The sequence below is a fragment of the Festucalex cinctus genome, chromosome 21 (assembly GCF_051991245.1).
Source record: "Festucalex cinctus isolate MCC-2025b chromosome 21, RoL_Fcin_1.0, whole genome shotgun sequence".
NCBI classification, from domain to species: domain Eukaryota; kingdom Metazoa; phylum Chordata; class Actinopteri; order Syngnathiformes; family Syngnathidae; genus Festucalex; species Festucalex cinctus.
In genome coordinates, this window is record NC_135431.1 from 3,558,068 (window position 1) to 3,580,014 (window position 21,947).

Sequence of the window (21,947 nt, forward strand, 5' to 3'; positions counted from 1 at the left end):
TTTATTTATGCATATTTTTTTTTTTAATTACAGGAGGGAATGCTTTGCAATAATGTTTTGTAGCAAACCTGCAGTTGTGTTACGAGGAAAGTTGCAATACTTCTTTCGTAGCCTACTCAGATATTTTGATGGCTTTTATTGTCCTCACCGATAATTTGATGATCTGCTCGCGGCTCTGGTCGGGAGAGTCCTGCATTGAGAGAAAAAAAATAAAAATAAAAGAAAATGAAATAACTAATGAGTGAGTGATCAGTCATGTTCCTGTGGTGGCATGTTCCATTTCTCACCAGCAGCGGGGGTGATTTCACAGCTTGCTGACAGTCGGGCCGCTGCATGGAGCCGTTGTGTCGTTTCCTTAACATCTGCGCCCGAAACAAAATACAATATACTTAGTAAAATATTTTTTATTTGACGTATTTTGCACCTTGAATTTGATCTTTAAAGAATCTATTGACATTAATCAAAAAATTATGTGATTTAAACTAACATTGCAAGTATTCTTAACACTATTACGGAAAATACTAATTGCATGATCTAATGCTTAATTTTTGCTATTTCTTTTTTAAATATTTGACGATATGCATTTTATTTTGCACAGGTGTTCGATAACTTTGCATATTTTTGGATTTAAAATTAAGTTCTAGTGCTGTCAAAGTTAAAGCGTTAACTAATTAATCACAAAAAAATTATCACATCATTTATTAACGCAGATTTCTAATTGCACTCTTATTTTGAACCGCAGATAATCTTCTAGCTGACTATTAGCTAGCTGATGATAGCAATAGAACACAATATTATGTGAGCCTTGCAAAAGCAGCCATTTTTGCTGAATTTTACTGGATTTTGACTGAGTTAATTTGATTTAAAAAAATCTAATCGTTTGACACCTCAGTGTTATGAAACCAAAGAATGACATTAAAATAATGTTTTTGGTAACTGCATGTATTGTATTTGGTAACTATGTATTCAATATTTTATTTCATTCCCGTCTTTGAGAATAATGATAAAAGGCATAAAAGTATGTTGCTGAAGAGGTCACATGTATTGACAGTTGTTTATGTCTCACGAAAAATCTGGCGAACCTTCTTGATGCTGCCGCCCGACTTCTTGACCATTAACTCGTCCACCATAGACTGAAGGCAGATGCTCATCATGATGGCCTGAACGCACACACAATTATTGTCATTTTCAAGTGGAATTTGTTGGGCGTGGTAGAAGATACAAAAAAAAAAAAAACCCATCACGTTGCGATGATTGATGGGCAAAGCGAGCGCTGACCTGCTGGCTGGTGATGGTGACCCAACGGAGGCGGTCCTTGCTCATCAGATACTCGAAGGCCAGCTCCAGTTTCACGTCGCACGTTTTGGTCGACGTGCACGGGTTGTTGGTGCCGTTTGCTATCGGGACTTGCTGCAAAATAGTCACACAAAAAAATTAATAAATAAAATGTTCATTTTTTTTCCAAGGTCGTCGTGGGGGGTATACAACTTGATGTGTTGCGACATATTCCCACAGATGCAATTTGATGAGCAGCGATGCGTCACTGCTGCGCCAAATGAGCAACTCAAATTGAAGTGTGTTGGTTAATGACGGTGGAAAATGAGCTTAGGAATTCATCACCCTGCAAGAGAGCATGGACCGGGGGTGGGGGCTGTGTTTTTTGTCTGTAATGAGACAAGCTGCTTACGAGACATCAACGCCGCCTTTGTTTTGGTTGTCCTTTTGTTTAGTGGCTGAGAGATGAGCAGGACTGGGCAAAAAATTGGTCAACCTCGATGCGATATATCCTTACTATCAGGAACCATATTTGCTCATCTTAAATTTCAGAAAAGATGGATGCCAGAAGGAAAAAAATAATAATGATCATAATATAATTCTGAATAATATTAAGTTCAAATAAATACATATAATGGTAATAATAATAATAATAAAATGTATTTGTTATGCACTAATAAAAAAAAAATGTGTTCTGCGCTTTATATTTCAAGAGAAATCTCTTGACTTAAAAAATGTAATTATAAGAAAGGTTCATTAAAAAGAAATAAAAAAAAAAATCAAATACATACCATTAGCATATTTGTTATTATTATTATTAAACACACTTGCTATTATTATTAGGTTTATTGATTAAATTATTTCAAAAATTCTTATTTTTTACAATAATACTATTAGATCAAATTATCACAAACTAATTTAAAATAAAAAATATTGGGGGTTAAAAATTGCAGTATTCAGAAACTGTGCAATATATTGTTAATAGAAAGATTAAAATTTTTCAAATTTCAAATGTTACTGAATTATAACAGATGTTTTTTTCAGATGAAGCTCACCAAATGATTTGAAATATTTCACTTTATTTTTTTTAAATGACAGTTTGTAAAAAAAAAAAAAAAAAAAACCCAACCAAATAAATATACTAGTTAAATTTCAGACTATAATTTCAACAAAATTATATTAAATATATGATTTAAAAGTTATTAAAAATAAATCACGTATGAATATGTTTTAAAATGACTAAAATAAAAACATTTAATTTTATAGTGTCAAAACTGTGAGCATTCCAAATGCTTGTGCCATGAAGAGTTCATAACTGGCTGGTTTCATTCTAGTGAGCGGCATTGTAGTTAACTTGACTGCATCTTTATGCATTGCGGCAGATGAAGGACGTTTGGATAATTATGCAAATGAGGGTGACTGCCGAGGATGTTGGCACATTTAAAAGGGAGAAGGAGCGGTCGTGGAGGAGGCTTGGCAAAAACGACTTTTCGTTGGCCTGCCAACAGATGCTCTACGATGGCCGCGTGGCACACTTACGGAAGACGTGACTCTCCAGCAGCGCATGCGCGTGACCTTGAAGCTGCCCTCCTTCATCTGCTGGTTGGGCAGCTTGACGTGGAAGTTGAGCTCGTTGTTGCCGGCGCCCACGATGACTTGGCAGCCCTTCTCGGGGAAGTCGGTGGCGCACGGGTCGAACTTGATGTAGCCGTAATATTTCAGCGTCTGGCCCAGGTGGATGAACTGAAGAGAGAGGGCGCGACAGCAGCTCGCGTTAGTGCAGTTGCTTGCTACACTAAGAGAAGTGAGTCAGCCAATGGACGTGACAAACTAGTGTGACGATATATCGATATCGCGATAAATCGTGATGCTTTGTCTCCCGATAGATTATCGATACACCTTCGCCAAGTATCAATATTTGTAGCCACTCAAACGGCTCCATTGTTCATTACTTATTGAGCAATTACTTGGTGGGCCACTAGGGGGAGCGCCTCATAAGAGTGGCAGGGAAATGTACATAAGTCTTCAGGCGAAGAAAACTCATGAGCTTACTTTTACTTGTGCAAGACTGTTCAGCAACTGACTCAGTTTTGCATACATTTCTATGAAAATAGTGTATTATATCTTCAATTTTAGTTTTAAATCATATTTTGTTTTGTTTTGACTTTTTGAAGCATAGACTTCATATTTAAGTAATTGTATATATTTTCTTCTGCAGTGTTACACAAAGAAATTGTCAATTAATAAAATGAAACAATTGACCATGACTGACATATTGCATGACGATATTAAGATGCAAATTTTTTCACAGAAATTTGTCAGTAAGACATTTGTATTTGTTTTAACTTTTAAAAAAAATACACTAAAGTACTCACTGTGAAGACGACACCAGTTTTAATAGTTTTTCAGTGGAAAAAAAAAAAAAGTATTTTTTTCACTGAAAAAAAAAAAAAAAGTTTGTTTTGAGTAGTTTTATCATAGATAATCGTGGATTTACCTGACCGATATAATCGATAATCGCGGTGTCATCATATCGTGATATAATCATTATCGTTAACAAGTGTTGTGTTGATCGTACTTCTTTCTTGGAGCCTTTCTCCTGCAGGGACTTGAGCTGCCTGTGCTGATCTTTGTTGACGAGTATCCAGCCTCGCTCGATGTCGGACACCGTCTGGTTGGTCGGACGCAATAAATGGACTCCTCTCAACATGTGCGCCAACAAAACATGATGTAATTCGTTTTTCACCTGGGCATAAAGCAAGTTGAGGCCAACTCTGTTGTCCATTACGTCCCCGTCGTACGCCATGTCCCAATAACTGCACAGAAACATGCACAAACTTTCAAACACACATTGCAAAAACAAACAATCTTGTCATTTTCAATTTCAGCAATGCAGACATTTTTCCAAACACGCTTCCTAATTTTGTACTCTCTGGCGCTTGTACATCGGGGGGGTCTGTTAGTCGTCCACCTTCCAACTTTTGGCGGGTTTCACATTCCATCATCCCCCGCCGTCTCACATATGCAGAAAAGTAGGTCAGGAGGACTTAGAAGAGTTCCCTTGAGGCGCAAACCCGAGTCAACATCCAGAGGTCCTCGATGTGCGCGCGCTGGAGAGGAGGCCAAAACTGTTTGGCCACAACTTGAGAGCAAGAATGACAACACGGGATTCCACTACGATTACATGACAGTCTAAGATGGCCAAGTCCAAGCCCTCGCAAAAAAAATACGTGAGGGATCGTTGCCCCAAAAAGGTTTAATAGATGCCAAAAGATGGCAGCAAAGCACTACATGAAGCTCCTCAACTCACTTCCAAGTAGTTTCTTGGCATGAAGATGGCACCAAGAATGATTTAGATCAGTCATCTGTATACAAATAAGAAACATGTACGCTACCTTTTGCGTAAGAGGATGTGAAATTCTGGACTGTGTAGGCTGGTGATGGACACGTAGGGCAGCTCAAACTCCTGAAGCTTCCGCACAACTGCGGCAAAAAAAAAAAAAGCAACATGCTCAAGACACTTGGATGATGAGTAACTTGAAAAACAGTTGAGACAAAAATAACCCAAATTGGGTCAAAAAGGGACCGGCGCAACTTTTTGGGTTATTCATTTAATGCAAAAAGCTGGCTCAAATAAATAACCTAGCTACTTCATTTGTGCTGCGCAATTAATCAAAATTCAATTACAATTTAAATTATTACACTCAGCAATGACAAAATCAGCATAATTGTGAAAAAAGAAGAAAATTAATACTAATTTTTGAATTGTTCAAATGTATACATTTGCACCTTCTTGAAATTTTAAAATAATTTAATACATTTTGTTTCAACCAAGGGGAACGTGCATAATTAGTGTTTCAAAGAATTGTCTTAATATTTTGTGTTTTTTACACTTAAACATTTTTCTTGTTTTGTACCACAAAAACAAATGAATTGCCCTACTGCACAGTGCACAAGCTGCACTCCAACTTCAAGTTTTTGCTAACAGAAATAAATATTATGATAAATATATATATTATAAATTCTGTATAGTCCAAAAATAACTTGCATAGTAATTATAGTGATACTATTTTTAATTGATTTTAATATTTTGAAATTCTTAAACATTTTCTTATTTTGTACCAAAAAAAAAATAATTGTTTCAATAATCGTGATTACAATTTCAATTCCAAAATAAGCGTGATCATTGCCAACCACCCCCCCACACACACACAAACACACACACACAGAATCGAGCAGCCCTATTTTTGATTTATTTATTTGACACACAACATGGACACTGCCCATTTTTTGTGTTTGCTTTGTCACAATTTTAGATGAAGATCAGACTTGGAGGGGTTATAATTAAATATCCCATGCAAACCATGAAAATGTCAAGTGCACTTAAGCTAAGAACAGGATTGAATTCGAGGGACACTCTTAAAAACAGTTGCATCAAAGAAAACCCAACTAGGATTGACCCGACTTTTGTAATGTAATAATAATAAATTTTAGATTAATGGTAACGTCCTATCTTATCTGCCCGTGAACATCTCGGTGATTTGTGAGTCTCCTGAAGAAGACAAGCCGATAACGCAATGAACAGAGTGTGCCGAACATTCCATTTGCTTCAGTAATCAACGTGCTATCTTATCGTTGATGATGGAAAGGAAAAGTAATGAGTAGAGCGCTGATTGTGTACGCGACTGTTGTTGTTTGCTTGTTGGCGGTGTTGCGTAACGTACATGTGAGGCCTCCCTCTTCTCCTTCACGGACAAGGAAGAGACTGAAGTAGGCCACAAGGTCTTCGGGGAGATCCAGTTTGCTTGCGACGACCTTCAGGAAGAACAACACGTCTACATTTAATTCATTCACTACAAAAAAAACAAAAAAACAAAAAAAAAAAACACCACAATCGCTTACATCCAGCACGTCCTCTGTCTGATCGGAGCTCAGCACGTTGACCGTCACCTTCTGACCGTTGGACAGGCAGATGTCCAGAGCAACTTCCTCTGTGGGAATCTGCTGAGTCTCCTGCGAGAGCCACAAGAGAGGCTGGCAGGTTAGCAACTTGTGCCAAAGATAAGAAAGGACTGTTCAACCTGGGAAGGAATGATGACACAGCATTTAAAGACAAACTTCTCCTGCACGGGGCAGGTTTGTCCAAGACACTGCAAACAAAGACAAATGCAGTCCAACCAGAATTGTGCACAATGTTCTTTTTCTTTTTTTAAATCTGATCTGTAACACCAAAAAAGAATTTGCTTAACTAAACAAGGAAACGCATCTGCTATATCCTCATGTAAAGGAAGTTCACACTGGAAGCCGAATCCGTCAGAAAGCGCAATACAGTAGCTAACGTGGTAGCCTAATCATAATTACAGTACTGTAAATATGTATGACAATCACTTTGTATGCCATTAACTCATTTAATTCCAAAAATGTATAAATACGTTCAATTTTATATATTACCATGGTCCCAAAAATGCATTTATAAATTTTTTTTTAATGTTTTTTTGTTTTTTTTTAGCCTAGATCATACAGAAGGCTTTGATGCAGCCTCTGAAGCAATGGTAGTTATGACAAAAATGGCCAGCAGGTGGCAGTAGAGTATAAGAAATCAACCAGGGACATGTTGCAAACAAGCTCTTTCCCCAAAGTTTTCAAAAGATTTGTGAATAATGATGAAACTTATCTATATTCTAATTCTAATTTCTACAAAATGGAAACAGATAGAAATATACCCCCCCCCCCCCCCCTGATGAAAGTAGACACCCAAATCTTTCTTTTGGTAGGTTCGATGTTTTTTTTTTTTTTATTTTATTAATAGCAATAGAACACAATATTCTATGGGCCTTGCAGTCAAAATCCAGTAAAACAGCCGGCAGCAAAGGTCGCTTCAGTGAAAATGGCTGCGAGTGAATGAGTTAATATAAAACATGAATTAAGTACAGCGATAATTGAGCAGGGCTTCTTTTTTTTTACATTGATGTCGAATTGAACACCATTGGATTTCTACTCTAATTCTGGACAATTTTGACATTCATGTGAAGTGTGCAGTGAAAATATTGACTGTAATGGCAAGTAATTCATCTAAAAATCTGTGGAAATTGCATAGAGACTAGTGGAACACCATCAGTATCTATCTAGAGGGAGAGATCTGCCCCCCTATAATTTATTTTGTTGTTGTTGACATTTCCCCGTTGTGTTTGCCCACTAAAAGTCAACTGACAATAGTCGGCTTTACATATGCCACGTCTAATGAAGGTAATTGCGCCACCTCGTTTTTAGAATTAATTTTACCCGGTGGGAAAGCGCCCGCTCGTCTGACAGACGGTGCAGACGATGAACATGAATATTTAACAGCCCTTCGCCAAGTGACAAGGTATTAATTAGTGGGCTTGCGAGACCTCCTGCTGCCAACGGTGCCGGCGACGCACGTGCGGGCATCGGCGCGATAAACGTGGCACCGACCTGCTGTGCTTTTCTTAGGAAGCTGTTGAACAACTCGCTGGTTCCAAGCAGTGGGTCCTGGCGCACTGTCAAAAAAAAAAAAAAAGAGGAAACGTGACAATGAGTCAAGCAAGGCGAGCACGTGAACAGTGAGTGCCGTTCATGGCGAACGTTCAAGCAACGATAAATGATTACAGACGGGCAAATATGTTGGCGGCGTAATTATCTACTATGATAAAGTAAGCGCGCTAACATGAAGACTGGGGCCTTTTATTCAAACGATGCCAAGCTTCTTTGTTGCAAGCGCGCCAGCTTGTGTTCATTTTTCCACATAGAAGCCATGATGTAACCCCCCTTTTGGCCAACAACAGTGTCCACTCACAGACGTTGAGCAAATACGGGCTCCAACAACGCCGCCTTGTTCCGCGGTGGTGGCTGGCGCTGAGAGGATTAAAACAGGCCCGCTTTGGCGTTGTCGCCAGCTCGGCAAACTTGTTTGTGTACGCACACGGTTCAGCTTAAGGCTAATGGGTTTAAAAAGTGCAGATGAAAGTCCACTTTGGGGGGGGGCGCTGGAGCGTGACGCGAAACACGGGCCGGGGTTGTTTACTTGAAACACAAATGGGATTAACTATTTTATTTTGCGATGTATGTCGGTCATTTTTCTATGCCACTCAAATTTGCTTTTTATGACTGCTTGAATTGACCACAATTACCGGAAAATTACTTAAAATAGCAAAATTTCAGTCTCTTATCAGAGATGGATTGCTTTTAAAGACTTTTTAATGTGTTCACACGTGATGGCCTAAGTCTTTGAGGCTTTTTTTTGTATGTTTTATTCATGAGAAACATGTCTACCCAAATTTTCATCTTGCTTGGTGAAACTGGCTTTAGGACAAGATTTTCAATTGTCCAATATAAAGTCAAAAAAAAAAAATGGCAGCATAGTAGCACACCGTTAATAATAATTTTTAGGGGTGACTTTTTCGTGGGTCAACACATGACGACCCTAATTACTAAATTTCATGTTCCGACTGAACTTTGTCGGTAGGACCCTGGAAATGTCCAAAGTGACTCCAAAATGGCTGCTTCAAACCAAAATGGGAGCTTTCCTATGTCTTTTTGGGCATGGCTTCTTGAGACTTTTTTTGTTTTTTTTGTTTTTTTGTGGGTCTATTCACGATAGACATGTATACGAAATGTCACGATGCGAAGTAAGAGTGTCTTCAACGGCTGAATTTTTCAAGATTTGTTTTTTCTTCTTTTTTTTTTTTAACTCAAAGTAATTGAAGTAAGGCAATAATAGCGCATGTATCGACAGACAACCCAACCCAAATCAGACACCCGAGTAAATTTTGCAAAAAAAAAAAAAAAATCAGCTTTCAGTTCCTTAAACCTAAAAGGCTACACTAAAACTACACACAAGAGAATTATTTTTATTTTTACACTGGTATAGATATATTTTTTTAATGTGCCCAACAGTCTACACTAACTTACGCAGAAAACATACATTTCTGTGGTGTGCTAACCAACTAACCGGCCTGCATGTACTTCTCCAGCTGCTCGCGCCTCTGCTCCACTTCAGCGAGGGTCAGCGTGAAGATCTTCTTTGGGGGGAAGGAAGGCACCACGTTGCTGCCATATTCCTTCTTTATCTGCGGGCGCACAAAGCAGACGACGTCAACTGATCGGAATTTTCAGCCGCCCCCTATCAGTGAATCCAAAGATGTACGTGATTCTAAATTTCTCATCGGATGACACCCACGTCACTCACCGGCTGTTGACACATCAATGAATTGTTGCACCTCTATTTTTTTCCCATTTGTTGCATCATTTATTGCTTGCTCATCCTTGTACCAACACAAGGTTTGACAAAGGTAAGTCACAGTGACTCCTCGTTTCCACACAATCGAGAAACGTGTACAGACGAGCGCGGCAAAGTTTGCCCTCGCACGATTACTGCCCTTGCAGACGATGAGTGCGCATATCCTCCCCCACGCGCCCACACCCTGTTGCTAGGCGACCGTCAAATAAGATGACATGGACATGAGGACAGAGACGCAGGAGCCAGACAGGCCGACTTGGACCTCGCTCGGCAAAAAATATCCGCCCCCCCCCTTAATGTTTTCATCCCCACGCTGGAAAAAAAATGACATCATTTTGACGGACAACGGCCGGTGGACGGTTCTGCTTTTTGTGCTTGGGCCCATCTGTGTCTCATTTGAAAAACAAAAATAAATGGCGGTCCGTGTGAAAACACAGCTGCCAAAGCAACAAAAGGCACTTTAACATTAAAACGCGTGCGCATTTTAGCCAATCAGAAGCCTGCAGAAAGTCAGGGGTACTCCCTTATCACTTGAGAAGGAGTTTTAATGGCGTCTTGAAAAACTCAAAACATTTGTATCTCAATTTATCGTTCCCTGTTGAAATAAATGGAAATTAATGTGTTCCAGTCTTCCCCAAAAAAAACAATAATGGTTGTGTGCATACCTGCTCGTGGAGGCCGAGGAGTTGACTGTAGCGCACCCGACAGTGCAGAACGCCGTTGACGTGGATGTTGTAAGCCTGCGGGACGGACACAAGTGCACGGGGATGTTAATATTTATTTATTTATTAGGCATGTTGAAGGCCAAGCTTCAATTTGACCTCTTTCTGTTGGACCATGTAGCTTTGGTGTAGACATTTTTGGGCACTTTCATTAAGTCCTCTTAGTTATTACTGGATACAACGTTTCTCCTTTGTGTAGTGCCTTGAGAAACAAGTTCTTTGTTTTATGGTTAGTTTGACAGTAAATTTAGTCCAAAAAACATTGGTCAAACTTGGGTCACTCTTATCTCAAAGCACCAGCGTATCGACCTGGCAAAGCTTTAAGATCCCAAACTTGAGGAATTCCGCACTTTTAATAACGTCCACCTTCGTGCTTTGTTTTCATGAAGAGGAACCACAAAATTAGATCGAAAAAGAGGGGAAATGGAGCTGGCCAAACATTTTCCAGCCAAACACTCGTTCCCTAGTCACATGTTGTGCAACAGGCTGCCTGTTACTACTGCATAGCTCCTCTGTTAAATCACCGCTTGGATGCGGAGGGCCAAATGTCTCAAAGGCAAAATAGCAAAAAAATGTTGGGATAGATTCGCCGGAATCCTTTGTGAAAGACAACCACAGCGGGATAAATCACGTGCAATTGACGACAAATCCTATCACGAATGTTTTTCACGCGACATCTCGTTTTTGTTGCGAATTGGCTCTTTTGTCTTGTAAAAATGGAAACGAGCGGCTGTAAAAGAGCCGGGCAGGGAGACACTTTGGGCTGGAATTACGATTGTTGCTCACTTTTTGGATGTTTTAATGAAGCAGTTTAAATGATCAAACTGCAAAATTTTAAAGCTGAACAATTAAATTCAAATCGACATGACAATGCAGTAGAATGAAATTTGCATATGGCAAAGGCTGCAATTTAAGAACAGAACCAAACCTCTGGTCGGCGGGTTTTATTTTTTTACTTTATACGCAATGTATGTATTTTTTATTTAATTATATAGTCTCTAGGTAAGTTCAATGCTTAAGAAGTGCAGTCCACACGTTTGTGTATCATTGTTTCATTGTTGAAGTGATTAAAGCTTCAGAATTGCTTGCATTATTTTTGTAATCGGATTAATGACTTACGTTTCTGCGACACTTGTTTGGTAGAATTTTGTCAAGCTGTTATTGTGAGTGGTGAAAAAAAAAAAAATGCAAGTCCAAAGCCTTTAATACGTCGACAACCCCAATTGAAGTAGATCAACCGTCTTTCATAACAATTCATGGGTCATTTGCTTTTATTTTACCATAAGCCTAATCTATAAAACCAAATATTTAAAGCTCTTATTTTAACAGGGATGAATTCATTGCTTGTTTGTTGAAAAGTACATGACAAGAGGACATTGAAAAATAATTGAAATATTGAGGAAAAAAAATTTGCAATTATTTCTCAAAACGGTTTAGCCCAACAAATTATGAAGCACTATTTCATCACGAACAAGCCTTGTTGCGCTCAAACAAAGAAGAGCGTTCGGCCGTTTTGTTTTGGGGAGTAATATTTGTCCTTCTCGATGAGCACGGATCACAGGAAGTGCATTCTGCATGCTTGCAGTAAGAGGCCATTTCCCATGCGGGTGTCAAGAGACCAAGTGGACTTTAATATTCTGGCTGGCCGGTGTCAACTGAATATTTATAGTCAACAACTTCCTGAGTCATCTGGGAAAACAAACGCATAGCAGAGAACACGACTCCAGAGGGCTAATTCTTCGACGGGACAAGAAGCGTTGGGCCTTTGCGATGAGGGAGCAAGAGAGAGGAAGGAAGGTTAAAACAAAAAAAAAGTGCGGATGAGAACTGGAGGAGCAAATGTTGGGGGGGGGGGAAGTAAATGATATGCAAGAAGGCAGGAAGGAAGAGTGACTATGCACATTATTGCTTTTACAGTACAACTTCAATTTTTCACACGAGGGCTACTCCCTAGAACAGTACAGCCAGTTAATGCTAAAGGCTAGCGGCTAGCCTAATGCTAATACATAATTGGAAACAGCATAGATGAATTGCATCAGTGTTTCAGGGTTCTAACTCTTTAAACTGAAAGATAACATACTATATGCTCAGAGGTAGGGCTGCAACTAACAATTGTTTTTTTTTTTTTATTTTTTTTTTTTTTTTTTTTTTTTTTTTTTTTTTTTTTTTTTTTTTTGAAGAGCTCAGAATTGTTCATTCGGTAGTCTTACCGATTCAACGTCTTGTCATCATTGCTCTTTTCCTTTTTTTTTTTTTTTTTTTTTTTTTTTTTTTGTGTGTGTGTATGTGTGCGTGCGTTTGCGTGCGTGCGTTTGCGTGCGTGCGTGCGTTTGCGTGTGTGTGTTTGCGTGCGTTTGCGTGCGTGCGTGCAAATACGTATAAATTTATACTCATTCATTCACCTAAAACCTTATAAATATCCCATTACCCTTCGCCTTAACCAGGTACTTCAGAATCTTGCCAGAGTCGTGAGATTTAAATGGTCAGGAGACCAGAGAAAAGGTCAGAAAAAAAAGAAATAAAGAGAAAAGAAAGGTAAATCAAAGTGACATCCAGCACCGACCAAACACTTCCTGCCTTCCCCATGATTACAAAATCAAAGTCTTACGCCAACCCCGGAAGCCTCTAAATTCCAGCAAATTTAGCGAGATCTCAAGAGCCCAGAGGAAAAACTAAAGAGAGGAAGGAGGGAAGGATCGATAAGGCAGAGTGAGATCAATAGAAGCCAGTACATCCAATCCATCAAAGTGAAGTCCAGCACCAACAAGACCCCTCCTGCGTGGTTACAAAACCGGAGTCTTATGCCAACCCCAGAAACCTCATACTTCTAATAAATTAAGATCTCAAGTGACCAGAGGAAAAACTAAAGAGAGGAAGGAGGGAAGGATAGATAAAGAAAAGTGAGAACCACAGACACCAGCACCAACTGATTCAAGGGGCTGTGGGAGGGAGAGGGTACTTCTGTTGAGTTTCAGTAGATGCTGGTGCGACGGATCTGGCATGCATAAGGACCACCACCAAAGAGAGAAGCCGTCAACCGCGGTCCAGCAAAGCGAGCACCCCCCCCCCCCCCCCACCCCCCCCGGAATCCCCAGGCCGCGGCAGCACCAAGGCCACCCCCAAGCCACCCGAGCGGACACCGGTCAGCGAGCCGACCCAGATACCCGGAACACCCCCGCCCCAGCCCCGGCCCACACCCCCGAGCCCAAGGCCGCAGAACGAGGCCCAGCGGGCCCCCACAGCGCCCCACCGGTCCCCAGCCCCCATCCCCCCACGACCCCCCCGCACCCCACCCAAACCCGCCATCCACCACGACCCAGGCCCCACCACCCCCGACCCCCAAACCCCCGAACACACCCCGACCCCCAGCACCCAACCCCCCACCCACCCATACCTCCACCCCCCCCCCAAACAAGCCGCCCCCCCCCGACGGCCGCCACCCCCCCCCCGCGAACCCGGCCCCCCGCGAGAACCCCCCACCCCCCCCCGGAAACCGGCACCGGGCAGCAGCGCAGAGAGGGAAGATGTGCCCACCCCACCTCCAGCCGCGCGAGATTTGCACCGCGGCGGGAGGGGGGAAGCAGAGGAGGAAGCACCAGGGGAGAAGGCGGGACACCAGAACACCGAGCCCGGTGGGGAGAGGCCCCGGTCGTCACGCCAGAGTACAAGTGACACCTAACCCTGTTACTGAGTCCGCCAGCTCGCCGACTGGCGAGCTCTACCCTTACACCGTGAATGTGGCCCCACCCAGTGTATATACAAGTGTGTGCGTGTGGTGCATTAAAATTGGGAGCAGGTGAGTCGGAGCAGAGGGAAAAAATTTCCCCTACTCCGACACACCCGTATCCCCCCCCAAAAAATGAATATGTATATGTGTGGTGCATTAAAAAAGGGAATGGAGGGACAAAGTGGTGGGGCAGGGACACAAATGGGGGGGACCACAGCGCTGCCAGGCACTGCAGTCCATCCCCTCTGATGGCTCCCCGCCCCAACTCACCCCTCCCCTTGGACGTGAGGTGCATTAAAATTGGAGGGGAGTTGAAGGGTGAAGACGGTGTTTCCACCCTTCCCCACCCCACCAAGAAATGTGTTGTGTGCCCTATGTGTATATTTACAAAGTGTATAGTGCAAGCTAGTGAAGTGAGTAAGAGGAGCGACCAGCGGGGCCTCACCCAACCCGGCGGGTGTAGGTGGCACGCCCGCCCCCCAGCACCCCCACCCCCCGCCGCCCCCCACCTCATCCACCCGGCACCACAATGGGCGGACAGCCAGCGCAGCAGGGCTACCGGACAGCCCACCAGCCACCGGGGCCCGCCCGGGGCACCAGGAGTTATACCGGAGCGGGGCAGGCCCCAAACCCTCGCCCGGCCCCCGGAGCCCGACGCCCGGGCCGGGGAGGGAGCCCCAGGCCCAGGGAGAGGGAGGGGGAGGGGCCGCAGGGCAGACAGGGAAGGGGGGGGGGGGGGGCGGGGGAAGCGGGGAGAAGACGACAAGAAGGCGAAAGGGCGGCTGCAGGGCAGGAGGCGGGGGGGGAGAGGAGGAGGGAGGGCGACAAGGGAAAAGGGACCGGGAGGCAGAGGAGGATGGGCGGGAGGAGGCGAGGAGGGAGAGGCGACGGGGGGGAGGAAGGGGGAGGGGAGAGGGAACCACGGGGCACACCGGAGGCCCACCCACCCCGAACCGCGCCGCCGGGCACGGAGCAGCGGACCGCGCCGGGACGGCACCGCCCCGGGCACCAGGGGAAGCACCCCAACACCGCACCCCACAGGGGGCCCAGGGAGCGGCCAAGACGCAACCGCCACCGAGCAGACAACGGGGGGGGGGGGGGGGGGGGGGCAGAACCACCCCCGCCCGACCACAGGGGACGGCGTCAAGAAAATTGACTAATTAGCATGCAGTAACACCAAGTGTTGATGCTTAGTGCCCACTAGAAATAGATCTTAAGGAGTTATTGAGTATAGTGTCGTATAGTGTGGTATGCTCGAGCCCACTAGCAGCAACTAGGTTCCTGACTATATAAAAATAAAAACAATCAGATACAAAATACCAAATACAGGAGCAGCGAAAACAGAAGTTGTAACGATGTGGTGGCTCTCGTTAACAGGCAGAATCTTGGCAGGATTAAGTTGCCAAATTGAGATTAAAATATTCTATGTACATAGACCATATTTGTTTAAATCTTGATACTTGATTTTTATTTAAGGCAGAGATTTTTTCCATTGAGATATAATTTATTAGTAAGTTTAACCAGTGGTCGATATTTAGAGATTGTTTATTTTTCCAATTGACAAGGATTATTTTTTTAGCAATAGTAAGGGCTATAAATATAGATTGAGATTGTTTACATGGTCGCTCAGTTATTGTTAAGTCACCTAGTAAACACAGTCTTGGAGATAAAGGAAGCCTACAGTTTAATATATCAGCGAGCTTTTCCAAGATTTTAGTCCAGAAATGCAGCACTGGAGTACATGACCATAAAGCATGAAGATAAGTATCGGCAGTGTTTTGTGAGCACTGGAGACAAATGTCGGAGTCAGAGAGTCCCATTTTTTTCATCATATATTGTGTAATATATGTTCTATGAAGTATCTTATATTGGATAAGTTGCAAATTTGTCTGTTTGGTCATTTTAAATACATTTTCACAGATTTGGGTCCAAAAGTCTGGTTCCGGAACTATAGACAAGTCTTTTTCCCATTTTAAAGTCGGTAAATACGTTTTATTTGTGTATAAAAATAACTTATATATTTTTGATATTTTCTTTATTGTTGTTGGAGAAAGCTTTATAATATCTTTAGCTAAGACAGGCAGTTGGAGCGTATCTTGAAGTGTTGGGATTTGTTTCTTAACCATATTTTTAACTTGCAGATAATGTAAGAAATTTCCCTTTTTTATTTCATATTTCTGGACCAAGTTTGTATATGATATAAACTTATTATCTGAGAAAAGATGATGAAGGTGTGTAATTCCTTTCTGCTCCCATAGGCTTAAATGGAACGACTGATTATTAAGTTGAAAGTCGGGGTTATGCCAAATGGGAGAGAGCCCACAGGGCGCCAATTGGGAGTTTGTAATTTCTAATGCCTTCCACCAGGCAGTCAGGGTGGCGGCTATCATTGGGTTTTTAAAACAATTATGTCGTCTTATTGATTTTGTAATAAAGAGTAAATCTGACAGTCTAAGATTATTACAATCCTTCTGCTCCAATTCCAACCAACAGTTAGTATCTCTGTTGGGTTGTGTCCAACTAACAATTGTTTTAATAAATGGCCAATCAGTCAATTAGTTTTTTTTATATTAATTAATGAATTCGATTAAAAAGAGCAACATTTTTTTTTTAATGCTCAGCTATATTAAAAAAAAAATTGACATCGTTTCAAATTGATAGTGCAGAAAATGTACAAACAATTGATTATGAATCAGTTAATGGTTTGGTTTGTAATGTCACCAAAAAAAAAAAAAAATTTTAAAAAGGCAAAAATTTTCATCATTTTCCAAAATAAAATCAGATGTAGCAGACTACAGAATTTGAAAATATTGACTGTTGAGACTGAAATCAGTGGATATGAAAAAAATAAATGATCGCACTAAATTGCAATATTGAGAACAACAAAAATGCAGTTAGGTTAGTTTTCAAAATCTTTCAGCCCTACTCTACTGTGAGTCAAAAATATAAATAAATAAAAATCAAATAAAAAGGTTACTCGTGTTTCAAGGTGCAACACTAGATGTCTCCTCGTACAGTTTGGACTCCGTTGTAACATCCTACTAGTGCGCCAAATTGCCTTACTAGTGAGGGCAAAATGCGTAAAGCCGGATATAGAATAATTGCTCAAAACAGTTTTCCTTAACTGTCCTTGTTGGACTGTTGTGAAACTCGCACTCAACAAATGACGTGACTCACTGGTTCCAAAGTACAAAGAGCTCATATCGTTAGCACGGCCAGCAAGCAAGTCCTTTTCCTAGAGCTGGGTCACCCTGACTTTCATTTTTCATTTCGAAATGGCTAAAATGTCACGTTTTTTTGTTTGTTCTTCAATACTCACATGTATCAGTCCTTTTCAAACGCTGGTTGGCGCGTCCATGAAGAAGAAGCAAAACAATCGGTATGCGGCAAGATTATTTATTACCAAGATGCTTTTTTTATCCCCAGAGCTGGAAAAAAAAAAAAAAACAGCAAGAAGGCCAAGCAGTTCCCTAGCAACAATTGACTTTTAGGGAACACTATCACGGACACAACCAGGATGGCATCTGTAAAGCTGAACTTGCTGAAGTTCACAGGAGTTCCAGATCAATTCATTCACTGCCAGCCATTTTCAAGAGTTCCCCATAAAATATTGTGTTTTGTGACAATACAAGCAACTAAAAACCTCACAATCGTGACGACACACTCTTTGAACTACCAACCACAACACGTGTCATACATACGCATACTCTGCTCAAGTGTGAGGTTGTCTAAAGTTGCTCGACTCACTCAACGCTTACATTTATTTCCCCTCATAATTGATGCGACAAAAGCTTTGCTGATCCCAGATCACAAGCGATGCAATGCCGCCATCTACAGAATCCGTTTGTCATGAGAGTGGTTTTACAAACCTGAATTCCACATACAAGTTGGACGAGACCCTCTTCCATGCCTAAACGTTGAAAAACGGACTTGACGAATAAATACGCCATTGGCAGCAAACAGTTGAATTCCGTCTTGACGGCGACCAACGTTCATTAGGAATGAATGCGTTTAAAGAGGAGGACTGACAACAAGACATGGCATCTGTACAGCTGAAATCTGCAAATAAATGTTTCGTTCATATACATTCAATGAAGAACATATAACTGTAGTACTAGAAATATTAATAGATTATTGTAAAATTGCTCCTGATACATACTACATATTATACACTGTACGTGCATTATTTACATTATAAAAAGTGTTAAATTAAGTGTCTTATAATAAATTGTCTTTTACTGTATGTCCCTGAACGTGTCACACGGTGTGTTAACAGCTGTTTCACATTTTATTAGGCAATCCTGCAATGAGCTCATTATGCATTCAGCATTATCTTAAAGCTACTAAATTTAAAATACTTCCAACAAAACGGGTGTGTTGATACTCACCACATAGGTAGATCCATTTTCTCCCGAACGAACCTCCGTTTCGGGTATGGAAAAATGCATGTTTATCTCCAAGCCAGCGGTACGTGAACGCCACCTCGGCTAACGATGCTCAAGACGCCACAGTTGTCCAGAATTTCAGTCGAATAGAACGGGCAAATTCCACTGCAGTGAAGGTCACCGGTGACTCGGGAGGTTAGGGAGGCATGCGCGCGGTTCAGCTCGGTCCAGTGGCGCCGTGTCAGGCTGCAGCAGGGGAGGCGAGTTAGCATCCACCTCCGTACGAGCTAGCTTCGTCATGAAAAGAGGGGGGGGAAAAAATAGAAAAACTTCTCCCACGTCAGTCGTAAACTTTTCAAACTGCTGCAGCAAACATGTTGCGAGTGTGGATAAATTCTACTCCCACCAGCAGGGACGTTAAATTCTCTGTCTTTTTAAAAAGCTTATTCTGAGTTGTTGTCGATTTAAAACGAGTTTAAAACGATTAAAAAAAATTGGCAGGAGCGCTCACTTTCGCTCAGCAGATGTAGCTAACTAGATTGGAGATGCAGCTGGTTTCTACACACTCGGTGGGAAGAACCATTCACGATGCAGCAGGGGGATAGCGCTCATATATATATTTTTTTGTGTGTGTTTGTGTTTGTGTTTGTAATGTTCCCCTCGCCTTCTATAATCAACGAATAAAAATGTACAAGTCCCCAAAACTTTAATAAAGTCGTATAAAAACACAATATCACTGAAATAGTTATTTTAAAGATGTTGCATCGGTCAATTGGAACAGTCCTGGCACGGATCATTTTCTTTCCATTCGGGGGTGGACGAACCAACCAAGGTTAGATGACATTAAAAAATGGCGTATTTTCTTCTTGTTTAGCCATTTATGTTAAATATACATTTTAGATGATTGTTTGGTAGATGTATTTACTTTCCTTAATGTAAAGCAAGCGTTTTACATGTGCTCAAATTGCCCCACTTTTATTTGGTGCGATCCAAAGTGACAGCGAGAGAAGGCGGAACATAATGTGTACTGTTTAAAAAAAAAAAAAAAGTTTTACTATCATTATTATTGATTGTCGTGTACGCTGTACTTAAAAAAGGTAGCCTTTTACACCACTAAATGTAAGAAAAACAATATTTTGGGAGGAGTTTCCGGTCACGTGTCCACTACAGTATGATCACATGACTTCAACTGGTAAAAATGAAAACTGGGCATGACCAGCTAACGCCTCCTCTGTTTGTTTTTATCCTTTATTTGTGTATTTACCAAAGTCAGCAACAGATCGAACCGCAGGTATCACAACGAATTACTATTCTGTTTATTACGCTATCATTATTAGACGTAAAATCAGATTCATTACGACGCGCAATCAAACTTGACTGGCGAGCTAATGTTTTGCTGTGCATAAATAATACAGTCAGTGTCGGTTTTATTTAGCCGCAAACCGTCACTATAATTGTGGTTTGCGTCCACAGGTATGCAAACAATGTAGCGGGACGGTGCAGAATGGCTCCGCGGTGGGTACGTTTTGCTTCTCGTCCAACGGTCGGCTCGCCGGACGTTGCTGCCTGGGGAATGAAACCAGCAACCGGGAACGCATCATCGGGTAGGACTGCCAAGTGTAAATAAACACGGCTAAATTATTTACGGCTATATTAGCCATCATTGAGTCACCTTCTGGTAGGAGGAGTGTATTTTGTATAATTGTGGATTCAGTACAAGTCATATTTGATGCATTTCAACTATGATCTAATGTAATATGTTGCTTTTTGTTTTGTTTTTAGACTGGATCTTTCCAATTGCTCCTTAACTCACGTGGACAATCTCCAGGAAGCATCAGCCGCTTTAATGATGTGTGTATGATACACATAAACTGTCTTCATACGTGACACAGCATGGACACATTTGATGCGTTCTTTCGAAACGTATATGTATTTTTCTCATTCCTGATTTTCACAGAGATCTGTCATCAAACGCCATCGTCAACATGAGCGACTCGACATTTCAAGGATTTAGCCAGTTAAGTCATTTGTAAGTACAAGTAGAGTATTTTTCTTTTACTTGTTTTATTTATATATTTAAAAAATTAAACTACATCGTACTTTTTTTTCAGGATTTTGCCCGCCGACATCGGCTGTCCAGGTGGAAATTCCTCCTGGGATAGGGTGGAGATAGACGAGGGAAATCGCCATTGCGAAGGCCAGAGGAACATGTGCAATCAGCCTGGGAAGATGTGTAAGTTTACACAACAGAAAGCTGTTTTTAGTCACTAAAATACGATAAGCGATACCGATGCCGATCCGCCAGCTGTGAACTGTCCCGAGTACTCCCAGTGCGGTCCGCACGGGCCCGGCTTCTTCGAGTGCAGCTGCGCCGACAACTACCACGGATACAAGTGTCTGCGAGAGGTCTGCTCCTTTCTCGTGGTTTTTTAATTCTGATGTTTACGTTAAAAGTCAGGCATTTGTCCATGTTGTCTCCAAACAGGGCGAGTTCCCAGCCCTCCAGGTGTTCGGGCCTCTGGGAGCTTCCACACTTGCCCTTTCCCTCCTGATGTGGTTCACCCAGAGGCGAAAGGCCAAGTCTCTGTAGTTTGGGCTACTTATAATTATTATTTTTTTGCATGTGGGTTCATCTACTGAGCTGAAAGGGAAGTATGTGCCCTGTTTAGAAGGGATTCTTAGGCGGTTTTTAGTATCACAGTCATCTCGAAGTATTTTAAAAGTGCATGTTTTCGTTCTGTAAATTGTATTTATTTTTTATTGACCAAGTTCATAGTTGTGCTTTATCATACAAGAGGGAAAAAGGTCTGCCTATTAATTAACAATAATTGTTTTTTTTTACCATTAAAGTGACATGTAAACCTATTTAGTGCTGGTACCTTGACTTGCGAGTGCCACATCTTTTTAATCTAAATTTTTAAACGTGACAATAATCCTGAGGCACAAAGTTTGTATTGTTTTTTTTTGTTTTTGCAATAGGTTAGTATTGCATGACAGAATGTAAAATTTTGGGAGAGTTTGGTGGCGTGACAAATACTAAAGATGAAAAAGGACGTCCACACTGGGAAGCAGAAAAAAAATGCTTGTTTTTGATTTTTACTATTATTATCATCATTGTTATTCTTAAGGAGACCATGTTACCGAGTGACTTGATTGACAAAAGACAAGCTGCACCACTGATGGGGCTACAAAAAGAATTTGTTTACTTTGTTTTGAACCACTGCTGCATTAGACTGATAGTCATATCAATTTTTTTCTTGCTCCTAATCATTGCTGAGGCATCAGATCAGGACTGTAACGGCAGTAAATCAAGTCACTCGTGTTTGGTGCGGGATCGTGACATCCTTAATCATACGTAAAGTCAGTTATGGCGATTATGGTGGTGGAATGCATTAAACTTGTAAGTCAAGGTTCCACTGTATTGTTATGCTGTTTAGCTTGGACACAAACACTATGATTGTGTGGATGTATGTGGCATTCAGCGTCTTAAAAAAATAAAACAAAAACAAAAATGACTATTACTGTACATTCTTGGACTTTTTGTGTTCTATGGCACTTTTTTCTTTTGCGAATAACTAATT

General features: G+C 41.5%; 2 protein-coding genes across 4 annotated transcripts in view; one reads left to right on the forward strand and one right to left on the reverse strand.

Annotated features, from left to right (window-relative positions):
• The window catches only part of snx17 (sorting nexin 17), a 28,534-nt gene extending 9,602 nt beyond the window's left edge, over positions 1-18,932 (reverse strand). For 2 of the 3 annotated variants that reach the window (XR_013281059.1, XM_077509757.1), the window contains exons 1-14: positions 18,370-18,932; positions 10,198-10,272; positions 9,245-9,362; positions 7,729-7,793; positions 6,178-6,288; positions 6,000-6,090; positions 4,671-4,758; positions 4,022-4,091; positions 3,854-3,946; positions 2,815-3,018; positions 1,279-1,410; positions 1,083-1,160; positions 288-362; positions 149-190 (exon numbers count right to left, since the gene is read on the reverse strand). Coding sequence is in view for 2 of the 3 variants with exons in the window: in XM_077509757.1 (XP_077365883.1) it covers positions 149-190; positions 288-362; positions 1,083-1,160; positions 1,279-1,410; positions 2,815-3,018; positions 3,854-3,946; positions 4,022-4,091; positions 4,671-4,758; positions 6,000-6,090; positions 6,178-6,288; positions 7,729-7,793; positions 9,245-9,362; positions 10,198-10,272; positions 18,370-18,429 (1,302 nt within the window). In the remaining variant the exon portion in view is untranslated. Of the gene's footprint in view, positions 1-148; positions 191-287; positions 363-1,082; positions 1,161-1,278; positions 1,411-2,814; positions 3,019-3,853; positions 3,947-4,021; positions 4,092-4,670; positions 4,759-5,999; positions 6,091-6,177; positions 6,289-7,728; positions 7,794-9,244; positions 9,363-10,197; positions 10,273-17,300; positions 18,319-18,369 lie in introns of those variants that run through there. The other variant, XM_077509758.1, reaches the window with a different exon arrangement.
• A 567-nt stretch (positions 18,933-19,499) lies between these two features.
• atraid (all-trans retinoic acid-induced differentiation factor) lies at positions 19,500-21,882 on the forward strand. Its single transcript, XM_077510895.1, has 7 exons — positions 19,500-19,657; positions 19,840-19,970; positions 20,149-20,217; positions 20,324-20,395; positions 20,478-20,599; positions 20,672-20,772; positions 20,852-21,882. Exons 1-7 carry the CDS (start codon positions 19,565-19,567, stop codon positions 20,954-20,956), a joined length of 693 nt encoding a protein of 230 aa, XP_077367021.1. The 5' UTR covers positions 19,500-19,564; the 3' UTR covers positions 20,957-21,882.
• The last annotated feature ends 65 nt before the right edge of the window (positions 21,883-21,947 follow it).